At 41.1% G+C, this 25,464-nt stretch overlaps 1 protein-coding gene across 5 annotated transcripts in view; it reads right to left on the bottom strand.

Moving 5' to 3' along the window:
• Positions 1-1,850: 1,850 nt before the first annotated feature.
• Positions 1,851-25,464, bottom strand: part of ckap5 (cytoskeleton associated protein 5) — a 54,355-nt gene continuing 30,741 nt past the window's right edge. For 2 of the 5 annotated variants that reach the window (XM_039807929.1, XM_039807931.1), the window contains 21 exons: positions 25,199-25,325; positions 24,542-24,624; positions 24,144-24,248; positions 23,234-23,356; positions 19,401-19,550; positions 19,107-19,310; positions 18,875-19,010; positions 18,553-18,746; positions 18,274-18,446; positions 16,660-16,683; positions 12,096-12,269; positions 11,800-11,920; positions 9,593-9,772; positions 8,081-8,268; positions 6,934-7,006; positions 6,630-6,818; positions 6,391-6,528; positions 5,591-5,674; positions 4,886-5,045; positions 4,666-4,787; positions 1,851-3,889 (listed from right to left, as the gene is read on the bottom strand). In XM_039807929.1, the coding sequence (XP_039663863.1) occupies positions 3,629-3,889; positions 4,666-4,787; positions 4,886-5,045; positions 5,591-5,674; positions 6,391-6,528; positions 6,630-6,818; positions 6,934-7,006; positions 8,081-8,268; positions 9,593-9,772; positions 11,800-11,920; positions 12,096-12,269; positions 16,660-16,683; positions 18,274-18,446; positions 18,553-18,746; positions 18,875-19,010; positions 19,107-19,310; positions 19,401-19,550; positions 23,234-23,356; positions 24,144-24,248; positions 24,542-24,624; positions 25,199-25,325 (3,009 nt within the window). In that variant the 3' untranslated portion in view covers positions 1,851-3,628. The remainder of the gene's footprint in view (positions 3,890-4,665; positions 4,788-4,885; positions 5,046-5,590; positions 5,675-6,390; positions 6,529-6,629; positions 6,819-6,933; positions 7,007-8,080; positions 8,269-9,592; positions 9,773-11,799; positions 11,921-12,095; positions 12,270-16,659; positions 16,684-18,273; positions 18,447-18,552; positions 18,747-18,874; positions 19,011-19,106; positions 19,311-19,400; positions 19,551-23,233; positions 23,357-24,143; positions 24,249-24,541; positions 24,625-25,198; positions 25,326-25,464) is intronic. The other 3 variants (XM_039807932.1, XM_039807933.1, XM_039807934.1) reach the window with 3 other exon arrangements.

Here is a 25,464-nt window from a genome sequence, read left to right as displayed (position 1 = left end):
AAACACAAGATGGCGATCACAATACAAAGTTATGCAGGATACAATATTAATATGGCAGGACCTGAAAAACACATGGTAGTCACTTGTGTCCATTTCTCAATTGATTTACAGACGGATGCCGCAGAGGCTTAAAATATAAATGTGAACAGGCAAGCCAAAATGCCTATAGGCTAATCACAAAACATCCATCTCCAATCACAGGGTTTCTGCAGCTTTCACAAAGTCAAATTGAAGAGACCATTATGAATGAAATTTAAGACCTTTATCACATCAACTGAGCCCTAAATTCAGTTTTTACAAGCCAAGTATTGCTAAGCTTGCACTTCCCCATAGCTGAAGAATAAAATCTGTTTTATGGCTGTGTTACAATCAGAAAGAGTCTCGCACCGATAACACGAAAGCTGATTGGCTGCAATATAAGTTATATGTTGGTCTCATTTGTAGTCATAATACAGCGAAATGATATTTGGACTAGCAAAAGAAAGAACTACAAAACCAAGAAATAAAAAAAAAAAGAGCATAATGAGGTAGGGTTGCATGGACGTAGGAAAATTAAGACCTGTTTAAAATTATTTAAGACCTAGAACACAATACTTCAATGAATTTAAGACATTTTTCAAGACCCCGCGGAAACCATGAATCAGATCTCTGTACACATAAGACAATATGTATGGGAGAGATTTTGCATTTGATGTTCACATTAACAGCATCCATCTGTAAACACTTTGACTAAATGACCACCATGTGTTTTTCAGGTTCTGCTATATTAATATTGTATCCCATTAACAGTTTGTGATCGCCATCTTGTGGTGTCCGTTTTTTCCCTGCGGTCTACTCATCAGCCGGTGATGGCGATTTGAGCGGATTGCTTCTTCTACAAGAAATGCCTTTTTGCTGTCTGAGAGATATAAATATTTATTGGACCCATAGTGTTCAGACCTTTGGGCCTGGCAGTTTAAGTATTGCCTTGCACCTGAGTATTTTTGCCTAGATGTGTGCACACTTGGTCATAGGTTCTCTGGGGTAATGTGCTCCCTGTGCTTTAGAACAGTGGTTCTCAACCTTTTGAAGTCGCAACCCCCCCCAAAATAATATGGTTGGTATTTGTGACCGCCTCCCACCGTCTTCGACAAGGAGAGAAAGAGAGCTGCACCGGTGTAAACTGCTGTTTCTACACACCTTCTGATTTTTATTTCTTTTTTGGGCATTTTAGCCTTTAATAGATAAAACAGATGTAGACAATAAAGGGGGGAGGGAGAGAGAGAGGGGGAAGACATGCAAATTGCCGCAGGCGTCAAGGACTGAGCCTCTGCACATGGGCATGGCTCCAACAGGTGAGCTACCCAGGCACCCTACACCTGCTGATTTTGAGTGTTTTTTGTGAATGCTCTGCTGCGTGTAACCAAATAATGCTTTGCTTTAATGACTGTTTAGTTTTAGTTGTAGCAGCTAGCACCTAGCCTTGTCCAGTGTGCTCCAGGCTCTATGGACTTTTTCCTCTTTCAGGCCTGCCTTCAGACCCCTTTCTGTGAATGGAGCTCTGAATAGAACACAGGAAATGTACCAAACTCACACAGAAATGTAAAAAATACTTCACGTTATTGAATTTGTTTCTCCACAACTATCTGGTGACCCCCAAAAATTACCGTGCAACCCCCAGGTTGAGAACAACTGCTTTAGAAGTCACAGCATTTTGAACCTTTGAACCATCTACAGTCAAGCTGTGCTTTTTCCCCACTAGGAAATGGAAATTAATTACACAAACTCTTATTTGTTGTTCTTTTTTTTTTATTTGGGATGACTAACAAGGCCATCATCATCATCAAAACAATGACTTAATTACACAGTGGTTTCGTTAATGCAAACTTTATTTACACGATGAAATAAAAACAATCACTGACGTCATGCCATACTGTTTAAGCCTACAAACACAACGGAGAGGCTGCTGTTAAATAACGCAAGGAAGGTGTTAGTGGAGGATATTAAATACAGTATTTACAGCCAAATGTCAACCCACTTCTCAGATCTAACAAGCCTGTATACAGCTCTGCTTTGTCCTCCTGAAAAGCAGCTCAGCTTGCTTTTAGAAGGGACATACTCGAGTCCCAGTTGGCTGAAAAAAAACAGCGGGTCGTGCTAAATTGTGCCACTTCTCCACAATAAAAGCGGTAGTTTTTAACCTTGTACCTACTAGTCCGCCGGCTTTGATCATTCAGAGTTCGGCTAGGAGGAAAAATCGGAAAACTAGTGTCCCTTTTAAATCTGAGGAGTGAAAACCCTTGATCTTAAAAACAAGGGCTTAATATAGGGCCACCAAACGCTTTCAGAATAAAACTGGACAGACTCCCTATGTAACCCTGTCCAAACACCTGGTTAAAATAGACAAATAACTTCCTTCAAACACCAGCTGTGGCTTTGAGAGCCTCGTCAGGGCCAGAAAAAAAAAGACAGGAGGGCTCGATGTCACTGTGTAAATGCAGACCAACTTCTTTTGTTGCAGCAAAAATGTCTAACATTGATAGAAATCAGACACTTTGTTGATTAAAGTAAGTGCTGGATCTTGTAAGTCCTATCTGCACTGTGCCATTTTGAAAGAGGCGTCAACTATTCGCCTTGCCACCAAACAACCCTAACCCTCATTTGGACTGCATTACTGCATTTACTGATGCAGACATGGCAAACGTGAACTTTCTGCAAGTATTCCAAATGATCCGATGCTCCCAGTTGCAAGCAGGACTTCAGAGTCATATGCTGCATTTACACAGCTACAAATTGAGCTCTTTACAGGCGTCTCCTTATCCAAACACACCAGCAGTGATGTTGTACATCAAGGTAAAACAGGATAAAACATTTTACTTTTTTTTTTATTTATTCTTTTTTTTTTTTATCCTGAAACCACATGAAAAGCACTTCATAACAGTTAAGTGGTTAACAACCTTTAAATATGTACAAACATATTGTGCCGTGATACTGAAACAGAGAAGAGGCTAAGTTCATCTTTCATTATCATAATACAGTATAAAATGTACAGAGAGTGAGGGGAACCCTGAAAGAGAAAGCTGGGACAGGACAGGACAGAGAAGAGAGAGGGAGGGAGGGTGTGGAACTTTGTTTATAGAGATGAAACTGTACAGACTGAGAATTACAGCTGACTATGTGATCCTGTACACACAACATCAAAGCTCACTCCTAGACTCTCTGGATTCAGCTTTTCAGAGAACATCTTTCTGATCAGTTAGCTAAAAACACTTGAGATGGTTTCTGCGGTGTGTGCGTGTGTGTGTGTGTGTGTGTGTTTGTGTTTGTGTGTCTTGTAGAGGCTGAAAACCCCAGTCACAGCCTTGCTTCAACCTGAATGTACTCAACAACAATCAGATTAGGGTGCATTTGATGTCTAATAACTCGCAGGCACAGTGGGTGGAGTCAGGTTCAAACTTGGGGGGCGAGTTTTGTCTGCTGCTACCTAGGTTGCGGATAGAGGGGTGAGCTTTAGTGTCCGAGTGCTTTCTATTTCCATCCACCGAAACATGAATATAAACACAGAACGAGTTAAAAAGGAGGAGGTTTTATTTTCTACTACCAGCTGAACTCCACAGGCTTTGCGGATGAGGTCGGGACGCGGCGCTCCTTACTGCCGTTTGCTCTTTATCCTCTCCAGACGCTTCTTCAGGTCGTCCAGGTTGGCAGCCGGTGACGCCGAGCGGGTGTGCGCGTGCGTCGGGGAATGGGAGTGTGCGTTGTGTTCCTGCTGGTACAACTCTCGGGACTCTTTGAGCTGAGACAGCTTACTGTGGAGCATGTCGGTGGAGGAGGCCACCGACGGCTTAGAGGACAGCAGGGAGGAGATGGGTGGTCGCTGCTGAGGCTCGTCCTCGCTTCCTCCGACACCCTGCAGCAGGTAGAGAGAGGAGGAGGACGGAGGGATAAGTTAGCTTCTATTACGTACATACAAAAATGACTTTAGGAATGTTACTGCTCGGCGAATATCCAAACTTGAATGAAAGTGTAATGCCTAAGCGGGCCGGTTTTCAGCAGAAAAAAAAAAAACTATCCATGCCCAGCGCCGTTTGTTTTTAACTCCTTTCTCAACTAAATATGTATCTTCACCAGGTTTGATAAACTTTGCCTCAATTTTTAAGCCATGTCACCGGGTTTTCACGGTTACCACACAGCACCATTTCATGGCTAAGACCCGCCTTACTTTGCCTCTGATTGGCTAGAACTCGTTGGCCGACCTTCTGCCATTGGTAGGTGGAACTACGATGATTGGTTAAACCCAGTGTATCGAAAACAAATCCCATGTGGACTTTTTAAATTATAATTTTTTCTAAAGTAGTCATACACCGGAAATCCGGCACCATGCCAGAGTACTTCAAGCCCTGCGTTTACTCGACAGCTCCAACACGGTGGACATGCAGACGCGGTATCTTATTTATGTATATTTATATATTGTTGTATGTGTGTATTTCAGGCCTGTGTGTAATAACAGAGTTTAAATTGTAATTTCTCCGCTGGGGATTAATAAAAAATATTAAAAAAAGTATAAGTATTTTCAAATCAAAGCAATAGACTGAAGTGACAGCCATAAAGACTGTGTGTGTGTGTGTGTGTGTGTGTGTGTGTGTGTGTGTGTGTGTGTGTGTGTGTGTGTGTGTGTGTACTAACCCTGGAGGTGTTTTCCAGGCCTTGTCTCTGTCTGAGGATCTTGAGTCTCTCATAGTAAACCGCTGGTTTTACCTCTTCATTGTTGCTGCTCAGACTGAAGTCCACGCCATGCTGAGGGATCACTGCAGAGGCACGCACAAAAGACAGACACACAATACTATAACACGCCTGACTTCATCCTGACCAAAGAACACAGCACAGTGATGGCTTCCAGTTGTACCTGCGGAGGTCTGGGTGCGGGCCTTGCCCTCTCTCTCAGACTCGATCATACGAAGGCCCCGCTCAACGTAGCTCTGGAAGAACTGGGATGTGTTTTTGAGATAGGGCTTCAGGTCTGCATCCGAGTACTTCTGTTTGTACTCATACAACTCCGTCAAGCCCTGAGTAGAAGATTGGACATATTACTGAAACATTCCTGACTTTGTCATAATAAACCTTTCGTTTTTTTTGTCTGTAAAAAAAAAGGTTAAAAAATAAAAAACACAATTTAATGGAAAAATTCCTTTCAAGTAGGGCTGGGCAATATATATCGATATTATATCGATATAGGAAGCTAGATATTGTCTTACATTTTGGATATTGTAATATGGCATAATTGTTGTCTTTTCCTGCTTTTAAAGGCTGCATTACAGTAAAGTGATGTCATTTTCTGAACTCGCCAGACGATTCCATCGGTTCTGTTATTTGCCTTTTTGCCCACTTAGTCATTATAGCCGCTATTACTGATGATTACTTATCAAACATCTCATTGCGTAAATATGTTGGGAAAGCTCCAATTGTCAACCCTACAATATCGCCATTGAGGTATTTGGTCAAAAATATCGTGGTATTTGATTTTCTCCACATCACCCAGCTCTACTTTCAAGTTTTGAAAGGGCAACAAATGGTACATTTAGAATGCTTTTAAGAATGGAGCGGAGCTGACCTCTTTAGCGTTCTCCTTGGAGCCGATCTTCTTGAAGATCTCAGACAGAATGTCACTGACCTTTGCCTTTGACATCCGATCCTCCTGGGAACAAAACAAAGGACAGAGTCACGTTACATCAATAATCACAATTATGCACCAGAATTCATTTAGATACTCGGACATCCTGAAGACAAGAGCTACTGAGTCTGTGTAAAGTCTTGACTTTTTCCTTAACAAGAAAATAATAAAATGGCCACTAAAATGAGTGTTGTGTAGAGGGGTGTAAGAAAAAAAAATGGATACACTTGAGTATCGTGGTATTTTATTTTGCAATACTGTATTGATTTTTTGTTCTTGTTGTTCACGTGCAATATTCATGTAAGACAGCGGTTCACGTTTATGTTGTGTTTAAACCCCCTACCGCTAGATGGCTATGCTGAGACGCACCACTAGTGTCCTTGCCTAACAGTGCCTAACTTTTTGCTGGAAGCTAACAACGTACCTATGGCTGAACTTTGGCCTACTTTAGCATATAAAAATTTGGTCCTGTGAACCACAATCCCAAACAGGCGGTTTGATTTTCTGTGTACTGAATTGTTTACCTAAAGTAAACTTCTTTGAATTTTATGAACATTGTGTCTTTTTTTTTTTTTTTATTAGTTTTTCTAAAATTATACTTAAAAAAAATCCCAATATATCACCTTACGCACAGTATGGCAATATATTGAATCGTGACCGATTTATCGTGACACATTTCGTATCGCCAGATTCTTGCCAATACACAGCCCTAGTTGTGTATTTAGTTATGTGGTGCTCACCGTGCGCAGACCAGTCTTCTCGTTGCCACGGTCACTCTTGAGTCCTGATAGGTTTCCAGAGTGCTTGACCACCCGCCTCAGATGGGCCTCCAACTCCGACTCATTACGATTCTCTATCATAGATAGGTGGTCTAGGATCTGTTTATCAATGCATTGATAAAATAAATAAGTAATAGAAAACTCAATTACAGGTAACACAGCAGAACTATGATTTAATATATTTTGTGAGGGTGTCTTACCTCGGCCCCCTTGAGCTTGCAGAGTGTGTGTAGCAGAGTCTTGAGGGTTCTGTGGGGGACGTCGCCCTTGAGCTGCTTGAGTTTCTCTTTGGGACAGACCTTCATGAAGTTGTGGACGTCCAGCAAGATCCGATCCAGGTTTATGCTGTCGATGGTCTCTGGGAGAAAGCGGATGATCCTCCACAGACACTGAACAAACAAACAAGCACAGGAGAGTCACTTTGAGGTATATGATACAGCACATTAATGGACAGCAGGGTCAGTATGAGAAGGATGATAGGCACTCTGTGGCGACACTCCTTACCTTCATGATGAGCTCAGAGAACATGGTAGGGGCTGTCGTGACTAAACTGTCCTGAAGCAAAACCAGCAGAGCACTACAGAGAGGCAGGAAGGGAAGGAGTCAAATAAACAGGTGAACAAAAAAAAAAACAACTAAAAACTTAACAGTAGTTGCTTATAGAATATTTTTTTGTTATCTTTGTCAGTAGTTACCAGCTATTTCTAATTAAATCACACATATTGGTAACAAACAACTAAACACTGTGATGCAAAATAAAACATAACACAGTGGTAATTTGCCATTAAGAACTATTTCTTACTTTAAAAAGGAAATCTGTTTTGCGCTGTACACATAATCACATATGGTATATGACGTTAATACAGGAGATTTAAAAAAAAATAATCAAAAAACCACAAGCTTTTTTTCCTGCTCTGGATTTTGTGTTACGATTCAGAGATCCAGGACTCCTCAACTCCTTCATGGTGTTTTTGATGATAATAAAGTAAAGAAACAAGACTTTGATTTTGGGACGGTTTACATACACTTCGGGATAGTTTACATTTGTTTTTCGGGAGAGTGGTGAAAAGAGACAGCCTGTGCAGGGCTCCTGAACAGGGTGTCTAATTAAAATAAAATGCTACATCAAACTACATAAACTATTTACAAAAAGAAGAAGGATTAAAAAGGCCTCTCTCTATATTAAGCCCAGTTCAAATACAGGCTTGGTCTCTCAGAAGTTGAGGTAAATAAAAGCTGCCGTTTTAGAAATTTAAGGGTTCCAGTGGCTTTTCTGACCTCTAGTGGCAAAAAAAAAGATTATTTTTTTTCTTCTTCTATGAGTGGGTCCAGGTTTAGTTTATCGTGCGCGCACACGAGGGCACACATGCACGCGGGTGACGCAATAAACAGTGATGAGACACAGGTGAGATATGCCAAGATATGTAGCAATGCGCCTGCCTGTTAGTAATTATGCAGGATTTAAAGATTTACTTAAACATTTGCTTCTTCAATATACATATTTGTGTGAAACCTAATCATTATGTCGGAGTCAATTGGGTTAAAGGTGTCCTACAGATCCAGCAGTATTGAATAAATACATGAAATACAGTACTGGCCTTCTGGAATAGGTAAGGTGACTGTATGGAATTTTATTTCGATGTGAACTAACCTGATCACGTTGGTCTGGTCAGACTTCTCCAGCACTCTGGTTACCAGCATGTTGACGGATCTGATGACCTGCTGTCCATCTTCTATGTCCTCCACTCTGGCATCCAGCATCAGTGTTATCAAACCGTGCATTAGGTCCTTCAACACACCCATAGATGCCTCTCTGGCCAAGGACTCCATAGAGAACAACTAATAGAAAGGGAGGAGGAAAGACGTTAGTGTCTCATCATCCTCGAGCGTCGGGTATACTCGAGCGCAACCCAGTGCGCGGGCCGCCGTAGATGGCGCGCGCGTGCTAGGAGCATGCACGGAGAGGTTTATGCTCAACCCATTGTTCGTTGCAGTATTCTCCGAAACACCAGAGGGCGTACGGACAAAATAATCTGTAAATAAGCAAAAAGTAGTAGAGAAGAAGAGACCCGAAGTAAAGGAAAGCAGGCTGCCCGGCAACAGTAGTAAACACATCCATGATCAACACTGACGTACCGCGAAGCATTACATCGATCTACTCTAATCATTAACATGACTGTCGTTTATCTCCAAATCAAAATGACCGTCTGCCTGTAACACTGTTAACACTTTCCATGAAGCGTTTTTTTTAGCTTTGACAAAACGATCTCTCATGCATTTACACTCTCCAGCAAAATGTTTCTTCTTTTCCCAACGTGGGGTCTCTCTCTGACCACATACAGTATTTAAGGCTGTCTGACTCTCTGGTCTGTACACAGGGTTTCTGCAGGTTTTACCAAGTCAAAATTAAGACTTTTAAGACCTTTTTAAGACCATTATGAATTAAATTTAAGACCTATATCACAACGATAAGTCCTGAAACACACTGTCTTCTTTTTTTTTTTTCTTCTTTCTTCAAGCCCACTATCGCTTAACTTGCACTTCCCTATAGCTGAAGGATAAAATCTGTTTTATGTCTGTGGTACAATCCGAAAGAGTCTCACAATAATAACATGAAAGCTGATTTGCCGCAATATAAGTTGCATGTTGGTCTCATTTGTAGTCGTAATACAGCAAAATTATATTTTGAATAGTGAAAGAAAGAACTACAACAACAAGGAATAAAAAAAAATAAAAAAAAATAAAAACATTCTAAAGTGCTGCGGCAGCAGGTCAATGAACATTAGAGGTAGTGTTCCACAGAAGTAGGAAATTAAGACTGGTTTAAAATGATTTACACAATACTCCAATAAATTTAAGACTTTTTAAGGCCTTAAATTTGAATTTTGAAATTTTAGACTTTTCAAGACCCCGCGGACACCCTGGTACATGAAGAATCATACAGATGTTTGGACAGATTAACCTGCTCTTCCCAGCCGACCGTTGAATTGAAAGCGCAGCGCGCACGTAGTTCCAAAAATGATTCAGAGGTGCGTGACCACGCGCCGCGACAGCTTGCGGAGCATTCGCTTTGGAAACTACAGCCGCACTGGCGTCATTTTATTGCCGTTACGGACATATCACGTTAGCATATGTAGCAGAGTAGTGGCAGGCAGTGACTCACAGATAGCATGTTTCCTATGATGCAGCTGTATAGTTTGATGATGTCCCTCTTGTCCAGCCGGTCGTCAGCCATGTGCGTGCTGTAGATGAGCCTCAGCTGCATAAAGGTAGCGATGAGAAACTGATCGATGTGTCCAGACATGACTTCTGCTTTGTCCTCCTGCCGCAACACCTCGTCGATCTGTGGGGACAAAACACAGACTTTTGATCTCACATCAAAGAAGCGATATGGATATTTTTATATTTAACATATTTATACAATAATGTGACAATAAGAACATGGTCACTTGTAGTGATGAACATACAGACAGTTACCATTCTGAAGCTCCCCTTGGCTTTACGGAGCTTTATCGTGAGTGTCAGCTCATTCTTTAGCTGTCCGGCCTGCATAACTGCATTTTAGTCGTTTTTATCCTTTATAGTTTCAGTCCAGTTTTAGTCAACGAAAAGGCATTGCATTTTAGTCAACCTTTAGTCAAAATGTTTTCTCTCTTAAATTTTGTCAGCTACTTTTTTAATTTAGTCTTAGTCCTGTGACCCCTGGTAAGAGTATATGGCTGCAGTATAGGTCATATATACCACGCACCTCAATGTTAGCGGATGAGACTAAAAAAAGTACACGTCAAATAAAATTTTACCCAAGATGGTTTGTCATTTTAGGTATTCCTTATCTTGCGGATGTTTGTTCAAGTGCTTTAATATCAAGCTTTCAAGTTCACATATTCAAGTTTCTGATAAGTTTGGGTTTTATTAGTTATTTGATGCTATAAAAATGGGGCGAAATGTCATGATTGACTAGCGATTGGTGGGGCGGGTGTATGGGCAGGACTTTGATACCGCAGCTCCACTACCCGATCACTACTGTGCAGACTCTGGCTCCAAAATTACAGGATGGCAGCGACCACATATCCGGGATACTTTGACTTCATTTTTGTACTGCTAAAGACCCATCACACCCTGTGTGTCGGAGCTGAGGCCCGCTCTCTGTCAAACAGGCAGAGAGGACAGAGAAGCTTGCGCTTAGGTTCTCTCAGGTACCAAAATTTGGCACCGATTGTGCCAAATGTTGTCTTTGATAGCAACGCGGTAATTTGGTCAGTACCCTAAAAAGTACAGAGTTCGGTATCCAACCCTACTGATAAGGGCCCAACAATACTGGATATTTGAGAACGACAAACCGATAATTGGAAGTTAAAAGAAAGAAAACTATTAAGTATCACTTAAATGTGGTTATCAAAGAATTGTGACCAAGATAGTATGGGCATTGTAGCGTAGTGGCTCCGAATGACGACCAAAAGCGCTCGTCTTGTACTGTGAACATTTTACTGCTCTATAGACTGCAGTTTTTTTAAACAAGAAAGTGAACAAACTTGAGCATGACGGACATTTTTTGCATCTAGCGTCTTACGTTAGTCTACGTAGAAGACACAACAGACAACTTCCGTGTCCTCAAGTCCGTAGTTAGACTGAATTACTGTTAACAAGTAACGTTGTGTACATTTCTCACATATTAGCAGTAAATCATGTATTAAGTTTTAACCACACTATAATTTAACATTTTTTAAACATTTAGTGCTTTTTTAAGTGTCTGAACAAAAAAAATTCACGAGAGGCATTTTACATTTAGAAAATAATCTTGTCAGTGCTTTGCTCTCAGGTGACAAACTTTAGAGTCACGGTTTCTAAATGACCTCAAACATTTTAAAGGTGCTCCAAGTGATGGGAAGCGTTTTTTAGGCTACAACATTTTTTGTCACATACAGCAAACATCTCCTCACTATCCGCTAGCTGCCCCAGGTTGGTGCAGTTTGTTTTTGTTGCCGTTTGTGGAGCCTGAGCTGTCTTCAGAGACCGCGTTTTTTTACAGTGTGTTCAGGGGACAGGCAGCTAGCAGATAGCGAAGAGATGTTTGTAGCCTAAAAAACGTGTCACATCACTTTGATAACCTTTAATAATGTATCTGCTGACCTTCCTCATCGCTTATTTGGCCAACATTTACACCAATACCGATATGTTTCTGTGATAAGCATGCCAAGCCGGTCTTACATAATTGCTGAGGCTTGACTGGCAGGTGTCTTAAGTTGTGGTGGTTCCACAACGTCGTTTTCTAGCTCTAGCAACTGCCATAACGGCAGCGAGCAGTTAACACAAATCCAACCCTTCATCAGTGATGTCACAGATGCACTCGTTGTGGTCACGTTTTCATACCTGTGCCAGTGCCTGTATACTGTTGTTAATGTCACCACTAGCCACCTGAGAGATGACAAAGTTGATGGTGGAGGACGTGCTGTTGTGGAGGTCATCAAAGTGTGGAGAGATTGCACGCATCCTTTGAACACAAAAACAGACATTTCCTTTAGTGATAAATGCTGCTTGTCTTTTTTTGTTTAACTTTCTATCTTCGACTGCATACGTAAGAAAGAAAGATGCTTCATTGGTCAATCAACACAACGCAATTCTACACAAGGCAAAGTTAGTCTGGTTGTGGTTCGGAGTGTGTTTACTTGGGTTCAGGGATCATGATGGGCTCCAGCAGTTCGTCCAGCTTGTGTTGGACGAGGTCCGGCAGCTCACACACTCTGTTCTGGTCCATTTCAATCATGTCCAGGTCCAGTTGAAACTCCTTGGGGATGGACGGGTGGGAGGACTCGCTGTGCTGGGCGTTCTGACGGGCTTGGCTGGGGAGTGGACAGGACAGTATATTTAGTCCAGTGTATTATCGATCAGTGCCTTTTAGTTCCAGTCCTGACTGACTTGTTATTACTTTGAGAATCCATGACAGTATGTGGATGTATCCAGTAAGTCTAATGTGGATGTATTCAGGTCAATAAGGAGGATAAAAATGTTTGACTTACAATCAGTGACTCTCAAATGACATAACCCTTTCATAAACAAATTGTTATAAAGCACAATTTCCCCTTTTTAGGTTAAAAAACCCCATCATTATACAATTAATTAAAACAACTTCAAAATAGTCAAACATTTGGATGAAAATATATGTTTGAATGAATAGACTGATCTTAACCTATCCAAATTATAGTTGGACCGTCAGGACTGGACCTGATCAGCACTGATCTAAGACCAACATTAAGCAGTTGTATCCTTTAGAAAGGAGGGGGAAACACTAAAAAAGCAAGATTTAACATAACACAAGCTTTGTTGAGATTATAAATTACACAATGAAATTAAATGTTCAGCCAAATTTTCTCGCCCCTCCCCAACCATGACGTGGTTGCCAGGACTCCGAGGTCCTTTGATCTCAACTGTGGAAGCAGCTGCTGCGCCAACATAGCTGTTACTAGTGTTAACATATACCTACATACTGTATACACGCTTTTTCTAAAAAGAAGAAATACATGTGTTTCTAGGGACTGTCAAAGCTCCACCAGATGCTCTGTCCTTCCAGCCGAAACACAGAGTCTAACAGTAGCTGTTCATGACTGGTTAGCTCAGACTAACAGCTCTATGTCGCTCTCAATATCCCACTGACAAAGGAAGGAAAGGAATGGCAAAGGAAGCCGTCATAACTTTTAGCTGCGTGGAACGGTCTACCTTATCAATCATATTGTATACAACTGTCAGACTGATTATAGCACAGAATTTTTCGGTATTCAGTAACACGGCAATGCCACGCATGTACAGTCTTTGAAGTTCATTTGAGTTGGTGGTGGAGAAGATGATTCTGTACAAACGGTTGTGCATCACGGAAAAAACACCACACATCCTCTTAAGAGACCTGCTTGTCACACAGCACTTTCAGACAGAGACTAATCCAGCACCGCTGTGACAAGGATCGCTACAGGAGCTCCTTCCTGCCAGCTGCACGGCAGCTCCCTATACAACAAGTCCCCTCTGCGTCAGGATCAACCATGCAGAACATTTTTTAAACATTATTTTTTGGGGGCATTTTAGGCCTTTATTACATTAGGACAGCTGAAGACAGGAAAGGGGGAAGAGACAGGGAGAATGACATGGGGGTGGAATCAAACCCACGGCCACTGAGCTAAGGACTGAGCCTCTGTACATGAGGCGCACGCTCAACCAGGTGAGCTACTCAGGCGCCCCCCCATGCAGAACTTTGAGCCTGAATATAATTTAATACCAGTGAGTTATTAAAAATAAATTAAAAAAAACATTAATTATGTTATCATTAATTAGTCAGTTCTTGTTTTTTAACTGGATGGTGAGTTAGAAGAGCTCAACTGGGAGCTTCATGGTGACAGTTAATGGTAAAGTTAGCTTCCCTTCAGCGGTTATAAACTTCTAATGGCTTTATTGTCATTAATGAGACAATCTTCAAGAAATAGTTTCCTAATAACCCACTAAAAAAGTAGTCACAGGCAAAGTTATCAATGCTGTTAGCATGGTGGCTAACACTAATGTTGCTCTGTTTATATCGTGTTGGTTGTGCTTTCAAACATGCCATCAGTGTTCTAACCATGCACTTTTAACCTACACTTGTTAGATAATGTTTCATAACAGGGTTCTTTGTTGATTTGGGTTTGTTGCGGTGTGCTCGTGGTTTCAAAATAAATGTGAACAAAGCGGTGTGCCGGAATTGCAATGCACCATGACGTAGTTGACCCTTTTAGGCTAATGTTGGAAATCCCTCTAGTGGACAGAACGTATAACAACCACATGCTGATAGTGGAATTGGCAATGCATTAGTCTCGCATGCCAGACCTCCACAGCGCTGGGGAGGAGGGTCTGGCTAGTCCACACAGCATTCCGGGATAAAAAGAAAAAAAAAAGAAAAACGTGCTCCGGTTTATATGCATTTCTTTAAACCAATCATAATAATCTTGTGTGTGATGACAAAGTGCCGGATGCAGGTATGGTGATTCTGCAAAATAGCCTCGGGAAGGAACTTGTTCTGGTGTAACGTGCACGTAGGGAGGCGAGCTCTGGAATTAAAATGGCCGTCAAGTGTGTGATGAGAATTTTGCTCTACAAAAAAGAAAGAAATATAATTTGATTGTTGGTTCTAATCGACCAGAGCTTAGAATGCCAACACAAAGAAAAGTGGAAGGTGAGGGATATCCGGCCAGTTCTAGTCATGTCAAATGCATGCTTGCTCTCACTGAATTTTGACAGCGACACCCATAAACTAGCCACGCTTCAGTAGGTTAACTAGCTAATGTTAGCATAGCGAGTCATGGCCAAAGTTGCTAGAGCCAGACAGACAATGAGCCTGGTTTTCTGGCCCTGCAGTGACCCCGTCTCCGTTTGATTGGTAAAAAAGGTGCTTTGTTAAGGCTAATCAAAGTAAAACTGCTGATAAAGATGGTTGGATAATCACGGTAATGACAGTAATAGAAGTAGTTGGAGGTGGGGTTACTATTAGAATGTTTCACTACAGTATAGTAAGACAGGTATACCCGTACATAAGGCTGGGCAATATATCAACATATTGATATCTTGACATGAGACTATATATTGTCTTAGATTTTGGATATCATAGTATTGTGCTGTGGCATAAGTGTTATATTTTCCTGGTTTTAAAGGCCGCATTACAGTTGTAGCATATATGAAAGGGATGTAATTTTCTGAACTTCCCAGACGGTTCTATTATTTACCTTTACCAACTTAGTCATTATATCCACATTATTGATTATTATCAAAAATGTCTGAGCATACTGACTCACTAAGACAACCACATAATAAATAAATAAAATGCTATGTTTTTAGATGGACCAAAGGCTATGTATATGCCTCGCTGTGAATCTAGTTGGGTGCATAGTAGTCTTGCTTTATCAGACCATCCACAGTTGCGGAGCGGAGGAAGGTCTGGCTAGTCCACACCGCATTCCAGGATTGGAGAAAAACGTGCTCTGCTTTATTGGCATTTGTTTAAACCAATCACAATCATCATAGGCAGCGCTAAACTCTGCACGGAGCCGCTGTAAAATAACGTCGGGAAGGAACTTGTTTTGGTGGAACGTGTACGTTCAAAAGTTGTTTTAGTCATGAGAGAGAAAACTCAGATTGGACAGTCTACCTAGCTGTCTCAATATACCTTGCAGAGATCTGAGGAGCAGTCAACCATTAGGGGATTGCACGATTCAGAAAATGTCACATTTTCAATATTGATTTTTAGGCTCAAGATTTGATTCAAAAATCGTCGTTCAATTAAAAAAAAAGATTCTCGATTAAAAAAACGATTCACAGTATGTAAATGTAGTTCCTTTTCCCATGTGATATATATTTTTTTTAAATAAGCGATTTTTGGAATTCTATGAATCGATTTTGATGATTGATTGGTAGAGCATGAATCGTGATATGAATGTGAATCGATTTTTTTGCACACCCCTATCAACCATAGTCCTCATAAATCCACCGGAGTTTAAAATTCCAAAACAAAGGAAGGAAACGGACATCGGCGAAAATACATGCATCCGGTAGAATTTCCTGCGGCACCTGATCAATCCCAGAAGTGGAATGTCGAAGATATAGACTAGGTGCATAGTGACCCGTCACGATTGGTTACTGAGATTTATAAGAATATTTGATTGATAGAAAAGGCTCATTACCAGTGTCTTGACTTAGTCTTTTTGTTTCGTAAATACATATTTCCCACCATAGAACCAACCTAAATTGTTGATTACAAAAAAGGGTAAAAAAATTTATATGTGGCCATTAACAAGTGACAGGTTGTATTTGCAACTGTCAAACAGCAGACCTTTTTTAGAATACAAACTTTCCGTGTATTTGCAGCTGGCCAAATTGTGACAAAGACTAAGCAGAGGACAGTTTGATTCCAGGTACAGTATACACAACATTCATAAGTAAGACAAAAGGAGTGATTGGGGAAGACGAATGCACCACATTTAAAAGTGAGAGCAGGACATTTTGAACAATAGTCAGGTGCTTTACCTACCATGTGACAGAGGGGAGCAAGAATTGATCCTTATTCCCAACCATGTGAAGAAGCACGACTAATACTCAAATGTCACAGCAAACGTCTGTTCATTAGTCTTATGAATGAGGAGTTTTAGATTGCATTCAGAGGGGAGTTTTAACAATAACAACACGTAAAAAGAGGGACGAGGAGGCGGAAGAGGTACTCACATCCTATAAGTGCGATACATTAATCTGTTCCGGAACAGAAGGTAGGCAGAGCAGAGGAAATCACACAGGAAGAAAGATAACGGGTTAAGAGACAGACTGGCAGCCGGCCCACCAGCCAGCCAAGGACGCATACACACAGAGGTTGGTTTCACAGACACAGTGGACAGGTTTTTTTGGTGCCAATTTTCCTTAAAATAAGTATCTGTGAGAGCAACCCAACATGCAATGACCAAAACACAAGAAGAGAATGACAGATTAGTTGCAAGCAGAACACAAAACATTCAAAAGATGTATGGCATGAATCTAACTACAGTCCTCAGCTATAGAAGTCTGTTATGTTTGTTGATACAATGGATAACATGCTTATGAAAAACTGCTGGAAAAGTTGTGTTCAAGTACATTCAAGACATTTCCATGTCTCACTACAGTACAAGAAGACTTTTCATTTGGAAAAAGTTAACTTAATTTGGAGGCATGCTACGGTCTTCTGCCTGTAAAAGAATAATTAACTCAGCAGTGTAAGACACTGGTCTTTTAAAATAAAACAGACTGTGGACCAAGTTGTTTTCTTCAACCAACTAGTTGGTGCAGTGTATGTTGGTCGGAAGTTGACAGTTCAATCTAACAACTGCCTTGATGGGTTACAAAAACTGATGGCAATGTGCTTACAAAGACATGTTTTCACTTTGAAGAAGTCTTTTTGTATTGATCAATGTCTAAAAACCTAATTATGCCCAATGTGATTGAATGTTGTAATATAAACATGAAAAAGGAGTGTAGAAGAGCAAATGTCTTTTATAAAAAAGGTACTGTGACGACAGTTATAACCAGTCAGATGACAGTTTAGAAAGATTGCTTTGCACTTACTGGAGAAATGATTTTGTCACTTTAAATGTGGCTAAATATGTTGACAGAACATCCATCTTTTACAAAGTGCTTCACAATAAAAACGTGACAAAAGTAAATAAGATCCAGAACTTAAAGCAGCATTACGAAATTAAAAAGTAGGCTTCTTTTGCTTATGTTATCCTCCACATGAAATAAGTCCCATTATTGGCTTGCATGCATAATAACACAGAGGACCGCAGGGAGAGGGGTTGCACCAAGTCCACGGCCCCGGGAGGCTGCAAGGCCCGGGGGGGAGGGGTGCTGTAAATCTCAGGGCCAGAGCCGTAACCACCTTCACCCCGGCCAGGGCCTTTTCAAGCCAACCTACCACAGACCATGACGCAACGAGTTGAATATGCCGACTTGAAATCCAGCAATTTCTGTTGTTTGGTATAGGACTATTCTTAAATAAATACTCTTTAAAAACAAACATAGAGATGTAAAGAGGTTCAGCAGAGGTTCCTGGTCAAGAAACTGCAATTACTGGATAACTGAAACCCTGCCTCGTATATTGAATGAATTATGTTGATCCATTACATCCATTTAGAATGCAACTGACATATTTTCAACCATGTTCTTTGGAAATTAACGCGTCGCTCATGCACTGAATTTTAGTTCTTCAATATGATACAATTTTGTGGTGAGCAAGTATTATTGGCTTACTCACTAGTTTTTCATTCAGCTAAGGTTAACATACCCAGAAGCCCTGAGTCACAGGAGACCTACTTGAGTTTGTTGGGGTCGTCCTGTAAAGGCTTGCGGAGGAATGTGGCGTTGGGGTTAGTTGGGTGCTCTTTCTGAGACCTCTCTGTCGCACTCGGCTTGGCAGGAGCTGCAATAGTCTTCTTGGCTGAACGCTTGATTCTCTCCTCCAGCATGCTCATGTCTTTCTCCGACAACTAGAAAAGTTGGGGAATAATGTTAAAATTCTACAGAATATGTTTTGGAGGGGTCTAGGCTTAGGACACCCTACAAAATATGACAATGATATCATCTCTATCTTACATTTCCTATTAGTTTGTAGACTTGGTCCCCACAGACGTTGTAGACCGCCACCACAGTGTTCAGGGCAGCGTTGCGGACAGATGTGTCTCTGTCACCGATGTGAACGGCAATCTCCTTCAGAGATTTAGCTGGAGTCGGCTGACATACATTCATTCCATAGCCCTCTATCAAACAACCCAACTCCTCCAGACATTCTGAGGAAAGGGAAGGAAACCACAGAAACAATGTTTATCAACAACACAACAATAATTGTCTTCCAATACGGTTTGGACAGAGATTGGTGCAGCTTATGGCAGTTGGCTCGCTGTCCGTAGATACCTACCAGCTCTCTGTTTCGAGTTCTTGGACTTGGTTCCATCCATGAGGAAGGGGAAGACCTTGGATGCTGGGTAAACCTTACACAGCATGGTCAGTATGGCCCGAACATCTTTGCGAACCACATCCTTTGGCTCTCCAACCTAAAGAAGAGAAGAGGAGAAACTGTGAGCTAAAAAAAAAAAAAAGCTTTACAGTGATCTTTTTTTTTTATCATTCTGAGTATAATGTGGGCTCACCTTGAGTATGAGGTAGGGGACAAAGGAGTTGGCCTCGTACTCAGTCAAATGGTAGTTCTCTCTGTTCAGCATGGCAAACAGGAGCTTTAGATACTCCAGCACCTTCATCAGGACTGTGGTGTTGGTGTCAAAGAACCGCAGGGTGAACCACTTCAGAATCAGGTCCAGACAGCCAATGGTGGCGTCGCTCTCACTCTCCAACCGCTGTCAAACCAAAAACACACAATCAGACTTTTTGATAACGAAACAAGCCTACTCCTAATCTGCAATTTGGAGTTTCAGACCAACCACTACCTCAATCATGACTCCTATAGCCTTGACATGTCTCTGGAAGTCAAAGTGAAAGAGCTCATCCTGCAGCCACTTGGCAAAGCAGGTGGACATCTGAGTTTTCAGCTGCTCCAAATATTCATCTCGAGGGGTGGTGAAGTTCCATTTCAAAATCTACAAAAGAAACATTTAGTCAAATTGAAGTCAATAGTATTTCTGGGGAGTTCTGTGTGATAGACAATAGGGCTGCACGATATGAGGAAAATGTGCTATATGCGACAACGTTGGTGAATATTGCGATAACAATATTACTTGCGATAAACAGATATTAAAGTGTGCGCACTTCTGCTGCTTTCAGTATTCTGCTAAAATACAACAAACTGCTTGTTGAATTTAAAACAAATGAAAGGAAATCATTTCATGCAGTATTGCACACGGTCACTTTATTGTCTTATATGCGCCAATGCATAGTGGCACAATCAATGTCATATTTGTTTAGAATCTGTTTCAAAACAAATACATTTCCAACTTTCTTTTATTGAACATTGAATTGAATATAAAAGGCAGCACTAAAAAAAATGAACTATCTGCTGATATTTTCTTTCAACACAAAATCTGAGCATCTTTTGCGATATGTCGCAGCCTTTCGCGACATATCGTCGTAGTTGATATTGCGATATATATATATATATATATATATATATATATATATATATATAAATATATAATAGCCCTAATAGACAACTTCAGGACTTCTGGAAGACTTTTTGACTTTCCAGGAAGGGGGCGGGCCTACGGTCAAATCCACACTGGGTTGGTAATTTGTGGTATGCTTGGGGTTCCTGTTTTCTTGTTAATCGATAGATATTTTGTATTTTAATAACACCCAACCTTATTACCGATTTATTTCTCATCAATACACCTTACCAACAATTATGAGAAATATATTATTAATGGCCACTGCCCAGTTACAGCTGCAGAGCACCCGCCTCACACTAAACTAGAGGTCGATCGATTCATCGGTTTTGCCGATTAATCGGCACCGATAGTTGATTGGTGGAACTATCGTTATCGGCAAAAATCCATACCGATAGTTTTTTCTGGTTGCGTCCGTTGCTGGAGCGGCTGAGAAGCGTGCGCTGTCATTCATTACACAGTACGCGAGAGCTGAGAAGGGTCTACAGGGACATACAGGACATACTACTCCGCCTTTCGCGTTTTCGCTGTCACATGATAAACTCACATCATGCATTACAATAGCGGCCTCTAGAGGCGAAATAAAAACTATCACTGATGCCTCGTGTTTATTTTCGACACGTGTTACTGCGCACTGCACGGAGAGCACATGCTGTGTGGAGAAGGCTGACATCAGATGCACGTTTAAAGCATCGACAGCAAAAAGGTATGTATACAGTACATTTTGTCATATTATAAAGTTATTAATTTGTTGGATAGATGCTGCATTAGTAGAGAAAGAACAGCACAGTATGTTTGTTTGCTTTCGAGGCTGAGATGATGCTAAACATTAGTAGTAGGCTAACTTACCTCAAGCGGTTAAAACACTGACAAAAATAAACGCAGGTCCGACCCAAATGGATCGTCCACGATCCCAAACGGCACCTCCGATTCTATTTAGATGATTTAATAACAGTTAAACGTAGAGACTCACTAATTGCTGCAGCTAAAAGCTAACGAATTAGCCGTCACGGGGGTGTCTTTGGTGTCTTTCTAGCCTTTACAGGTGATTTTCTATCCAGCCTGGAACTTGTGCCTTTTTTCGGGGTTGTTGAGCATTGAATCCAAACTGTTACATCCAAGATTTATCCACTTGATGTCCATAATTCATCACGTTTTCGGTAATTTCTGCCGCCAACTCCGTGCTACCGACAAGGGAATCTCCCATGATGCCTTTGTTTATGTTTTCAACCAATGGGAAGGCAGGTCCGTCACACATTACGCCTTATATGGGCATCCAAGCGAGAACAGAGAGTATATAGTGGGAAAGATAGATCCCTCCAGGTCAGAGATCGTCTGTTACCGTTCTAAACCGTTCTACAGAGAAGAATGGCGGCACTGTTTTGAGATTTGGCATACATTTAGGCCTTTTTTGGAGAAATGTAAATAGTTTGTCCTTTATATGAATTATAATGCTCATTATGTTTATTTTTGCACTGGATGACTCCAAATATGTAGGAGAACTGTTTTAGACAACACACATGCTTGTGTAGCATTGCTGTGGTGTATCAATTCTAAATACTATCTGTCGATTAATCGGTTATCGGCAAATACGGCCCAACCTAGCTATCGGTATAATCCACTATCTGTCGACCTCTACACTAAACTCCTAAAACATCCTATATGCCGGGTTTCTGATCACCTCTCAGTCAGCTGAGGAGTCAGTCGCACTGAACCGGCAGTAGAGGAGTTTGTACTGATGTCTGGTTAAAAAGTACTTTAGCGGACTTTGCTAACATTCAGCACCAGTGCAGATGCCCAAGTGACCAAAACATTAGGCTGTCAGAATGTCACGTCATTAAAAGGTGAACTAAATATAGGAACACCTCTCACTCTAACACAATTCAACAGCACCACAAAACTACACTACACTCTCCAAAATGACCATAAAGTCAACTGCTCTCTAAAACAGATCCAGAACTTCATGAACGTAGGATTTATTGCAGGGATTTTGTATTGGTTAAAGCTGTAATGCATATGGTTCTGTCAGGAGAAAGACACATTTTTCTGAGCACAATAGTGTAATATGTAGATTTTTCAGTGCACATTGCATATTGACTGTGCCTTGTTAAAGTATTCTACTGCTGGGAAGAGAGTCCCTTCACATTTTTATATAACTGGGCTGTCTATGCAGGAGAATGGGCAAATAATTGATGCTACACGAATAGAGAAAAACAGAAAAGGGGCCGTGATATTCCCTTTGGCTTAGAAGGGTATCCCGCTGGTGGGTGACATAATGAAGCATGTCAAGCTCGTCTGTACCAAATAGAATGCCGGCCAGCTGGTAACACACAATCGTGTATGACTGTTACACGCAAAGCTGAAATAGGTTTCTGAAAGCATTTTAGGCAAGAAATAGACAGTGGAGTAACAGCCTCGGTTTTCGCAACACTGAAATACGTTTCTGAAAGCATTTTAGGCGAGAAATAGGCAATGCAGTAGCAGCCTCCGATTTCGCAATACAGGAAACATTATGGCGGCCACTTCCTGTTTACAACCTTTCCTATTTCAGGCAAGCCGTACACTAAAATGTTTCTGAAAACATTTTAGGCAAGAAATAATACAGTAAGTGAATCTTGGTTTATATTTGTTTAGATCAGCACTGTCTAGTTTTACATTTTATGAGTTTAAGAAAGAGAGAGAGGGGCGGTCTCTCTCGATCCGCTTTCATACTCTTTTTGTCCATATGCGGAAGTGCAGTCTGTAATTCAAGCAACAGGCCCAAGGGCCAGCAGCAATGACACATTTTGCGTTATACGCGTCATTTGGTGGTTGTTCTGCTGGCCTGTGAGTAGGGAGGTCTGGGCACTGGTAAGATAGATGGAAAGCTAGATCATTTACACATACTTACACAAAGTTGGTTGAATACCGGCAATAAGTATGGTAATACAAGCTGTGGCCAAAGACTGGTTTCATTTTATCAGTATTTCCCTTTACCATACTGGATTGTTTTCCTGTTAGAGTAAAAACTATGTTACAGCATTAACAATAAGCTAATACCCAAAGGAACAAATTATGTCTCCTCCAGTTCCAGTTAACCTCTCAGATATACAGTATGTAACTGCTGCTGCACTGAGCCACTGGGATCATCATCCTGACATGTTTTTCAGCCAGTCAGATACCTTGAGTTGCTTCTCGTCCTTGATCCTCTGTTCCTTAGCATTGGCGATGAGGATGAAGATTGGCCCGGACCGATCTTCATCATCCTTCTGGCTTTTGGCTGCAGGCTTCTTACCAGCTGCACCCTGAGAGGGAGGCAACATCACAGTGTGAGGTAGAGTGAGTGAACCAATGTGCTCCGTCCATGGATGTGTACTTAGGATTGTGTGTAATGATGTTTACTCATGGGCTTTTTGTGTCTTATTTGGATAACATAATAATAATAATAATAATAATAATAATAATAATAATAATAATAATAATAATAATAATAATAAGTGCGTGTAGGTGACAGACAGAGTTGAAACAGGAGACAAAGGGGCGTTATGCTGAAAAGAGCTCAGTGCAGGTTAACACAAAACAGAGTGCAGAAACACTGACGTGACACCATTCCCAAACACGAGACACATTCAGAAACACACATTCGTGCAGTGGAAACCTTCAAGTGACCTCTCGCTTTGTGCTTAATTTTTGTAAGCATGGCATGCATGTAGTTTTTTGACATGTCTCATTTTTCAGCACATTTTTAAATGTTAAAAGCCTAAAAAAACAGATTTAGGCTCCGATTGCACCCAACAACTGCAAGCCCATGTGCATTGATTAAACAGTTGTACATGTTCAGTGACAGTATTAGTGATTAGAGAGACACAGGATTAGACTGAGCCAAGATCCGACTGGGTCAAGGCAGAGAGAAGCTGGACAGGGTTTAACATCTGTCAGGCTAACAAGTGTCCACTGAGAAACTGACCACGGCTGCGCTACTTGTGTACTCTAGAGCCCACAGCTGGCTTTAATAAGTAGCAGCATGTAGAGATGAAGTGTAAAGACATTCTGAACTGAGTTTCATTACAAGGACACCTTCAACACATCTACCTGTTGACTGCTAGCAGCAGCCTTCCCTTTGCTGGGGAGCTTTTTACTAGCATTACTGTCCTTGTCCTTGGAGGAAGGGGCAGGTTCCTCGGGAGGGGAGGGAGGCTGGTTGAGTAGAAAAACCACATGATATTTTAATTTCACTGTCATGAGATGACCAAATGGTGCTCATAGACAAATGATATGATATGCACAACCACTTACAGTGATATCAACGGAAGTGCAAATGGTGAATGTGTGACAATTTCCCCAAAAAAAATAAAAAATAAAAAAAGTACATGTACTCTGGGGTCTCCTTTCATTGTTGAAGTAAATGGGGAGCAAAATCTGGTCTGATCACACCCTAAATCCAGTTCTACTTTGGCTAGACGGCCATTTGTTGATCCAGAAAGACTTACCTTCTTTCCGGCCACTCCTCCCCGGACCTTCTTAACGTCAGGTTTGTTGTCAACAAAGTCCTCACTAGCTGGCTGCCTGGAGGCTGCAGAGGAGATGAGATGCATGTGTCAAATTTTCTCAAGTGTATGAATACAATATATTCAAATAATTACTGAGGAGACTATCAAAACATCACACTTACTACATTTGCATTATTTTTTGCATTGTAAATGGCTGCAGTTATATATGGCGCTTTACAACTTGGCTCTCATTCACCTATTCACACACAAAGTCACACACTAAGCTACGATGCAAGGCACTGGCTATACCAACAGGAGCAATTTGGTGTACAGAGGTTTGCCCATGTGAACAGGATAAGCCATGAATAAAGCTACAGTTAGTCACCAACAACTGAATATAAGACACTTGCAAATTTAACCTGAATGTTTTGTACATTGACCTGGCTATTTTTAATTTGAAAAGATCAGATTAAAGAATGGGTTTTGTTGAAGTTTAGCGAATACAGTTATTCTGCCAAATGGGAACCAGATCCAAAATTTCATTAGCTATCAGACCCAGCCCCACTTTATAGTATGTGTAAAACTACCACACAGTAGCACATCTGGAGTGGTTGTAATAATTTGTCTAAAAATCAATAATTGTATAGTCATACGAACCTGAAGCAGCTCTGCTTGGCTCTGCAGAGCCTTTTCCCCCTCCAGTTTTGGCTGGAGCAGCGGGTTTAGCTGGCATCACAGCTCTGGCCTTTTCCAACATAGCTAACACCTGATCCTTTGAGGCAGACTGCAGGGAGATGGGGAGAGAGACATTAATTATTGCAGACAAGAGACAGCCTATGAATGGGTCTGGGGCCTGGGGTCAGGCATTGAAAATATCTATTAAAATGTATGTGCTCTTTGCTAGCCAAAAGCACAATATAAAA

Source organism: Perca fluviatilis, chromosome 8 (assembly GCF_010015445.1).
Source record: "Perca fluviatilis chromosome 8, GENO_Pfluv_1.0, whole genome shotgun sequence".
NCBI lineage: Eukaryota > Metazoa > Chordata > Actinopteri > Perciformes > Percidae > Perca > Perca fluviatilis.
The sequence above is the reverse complement of the archived record's forward strand: the minus strand, read 5'-3'. Positions and strand labels throughout refer to the sequence as shown.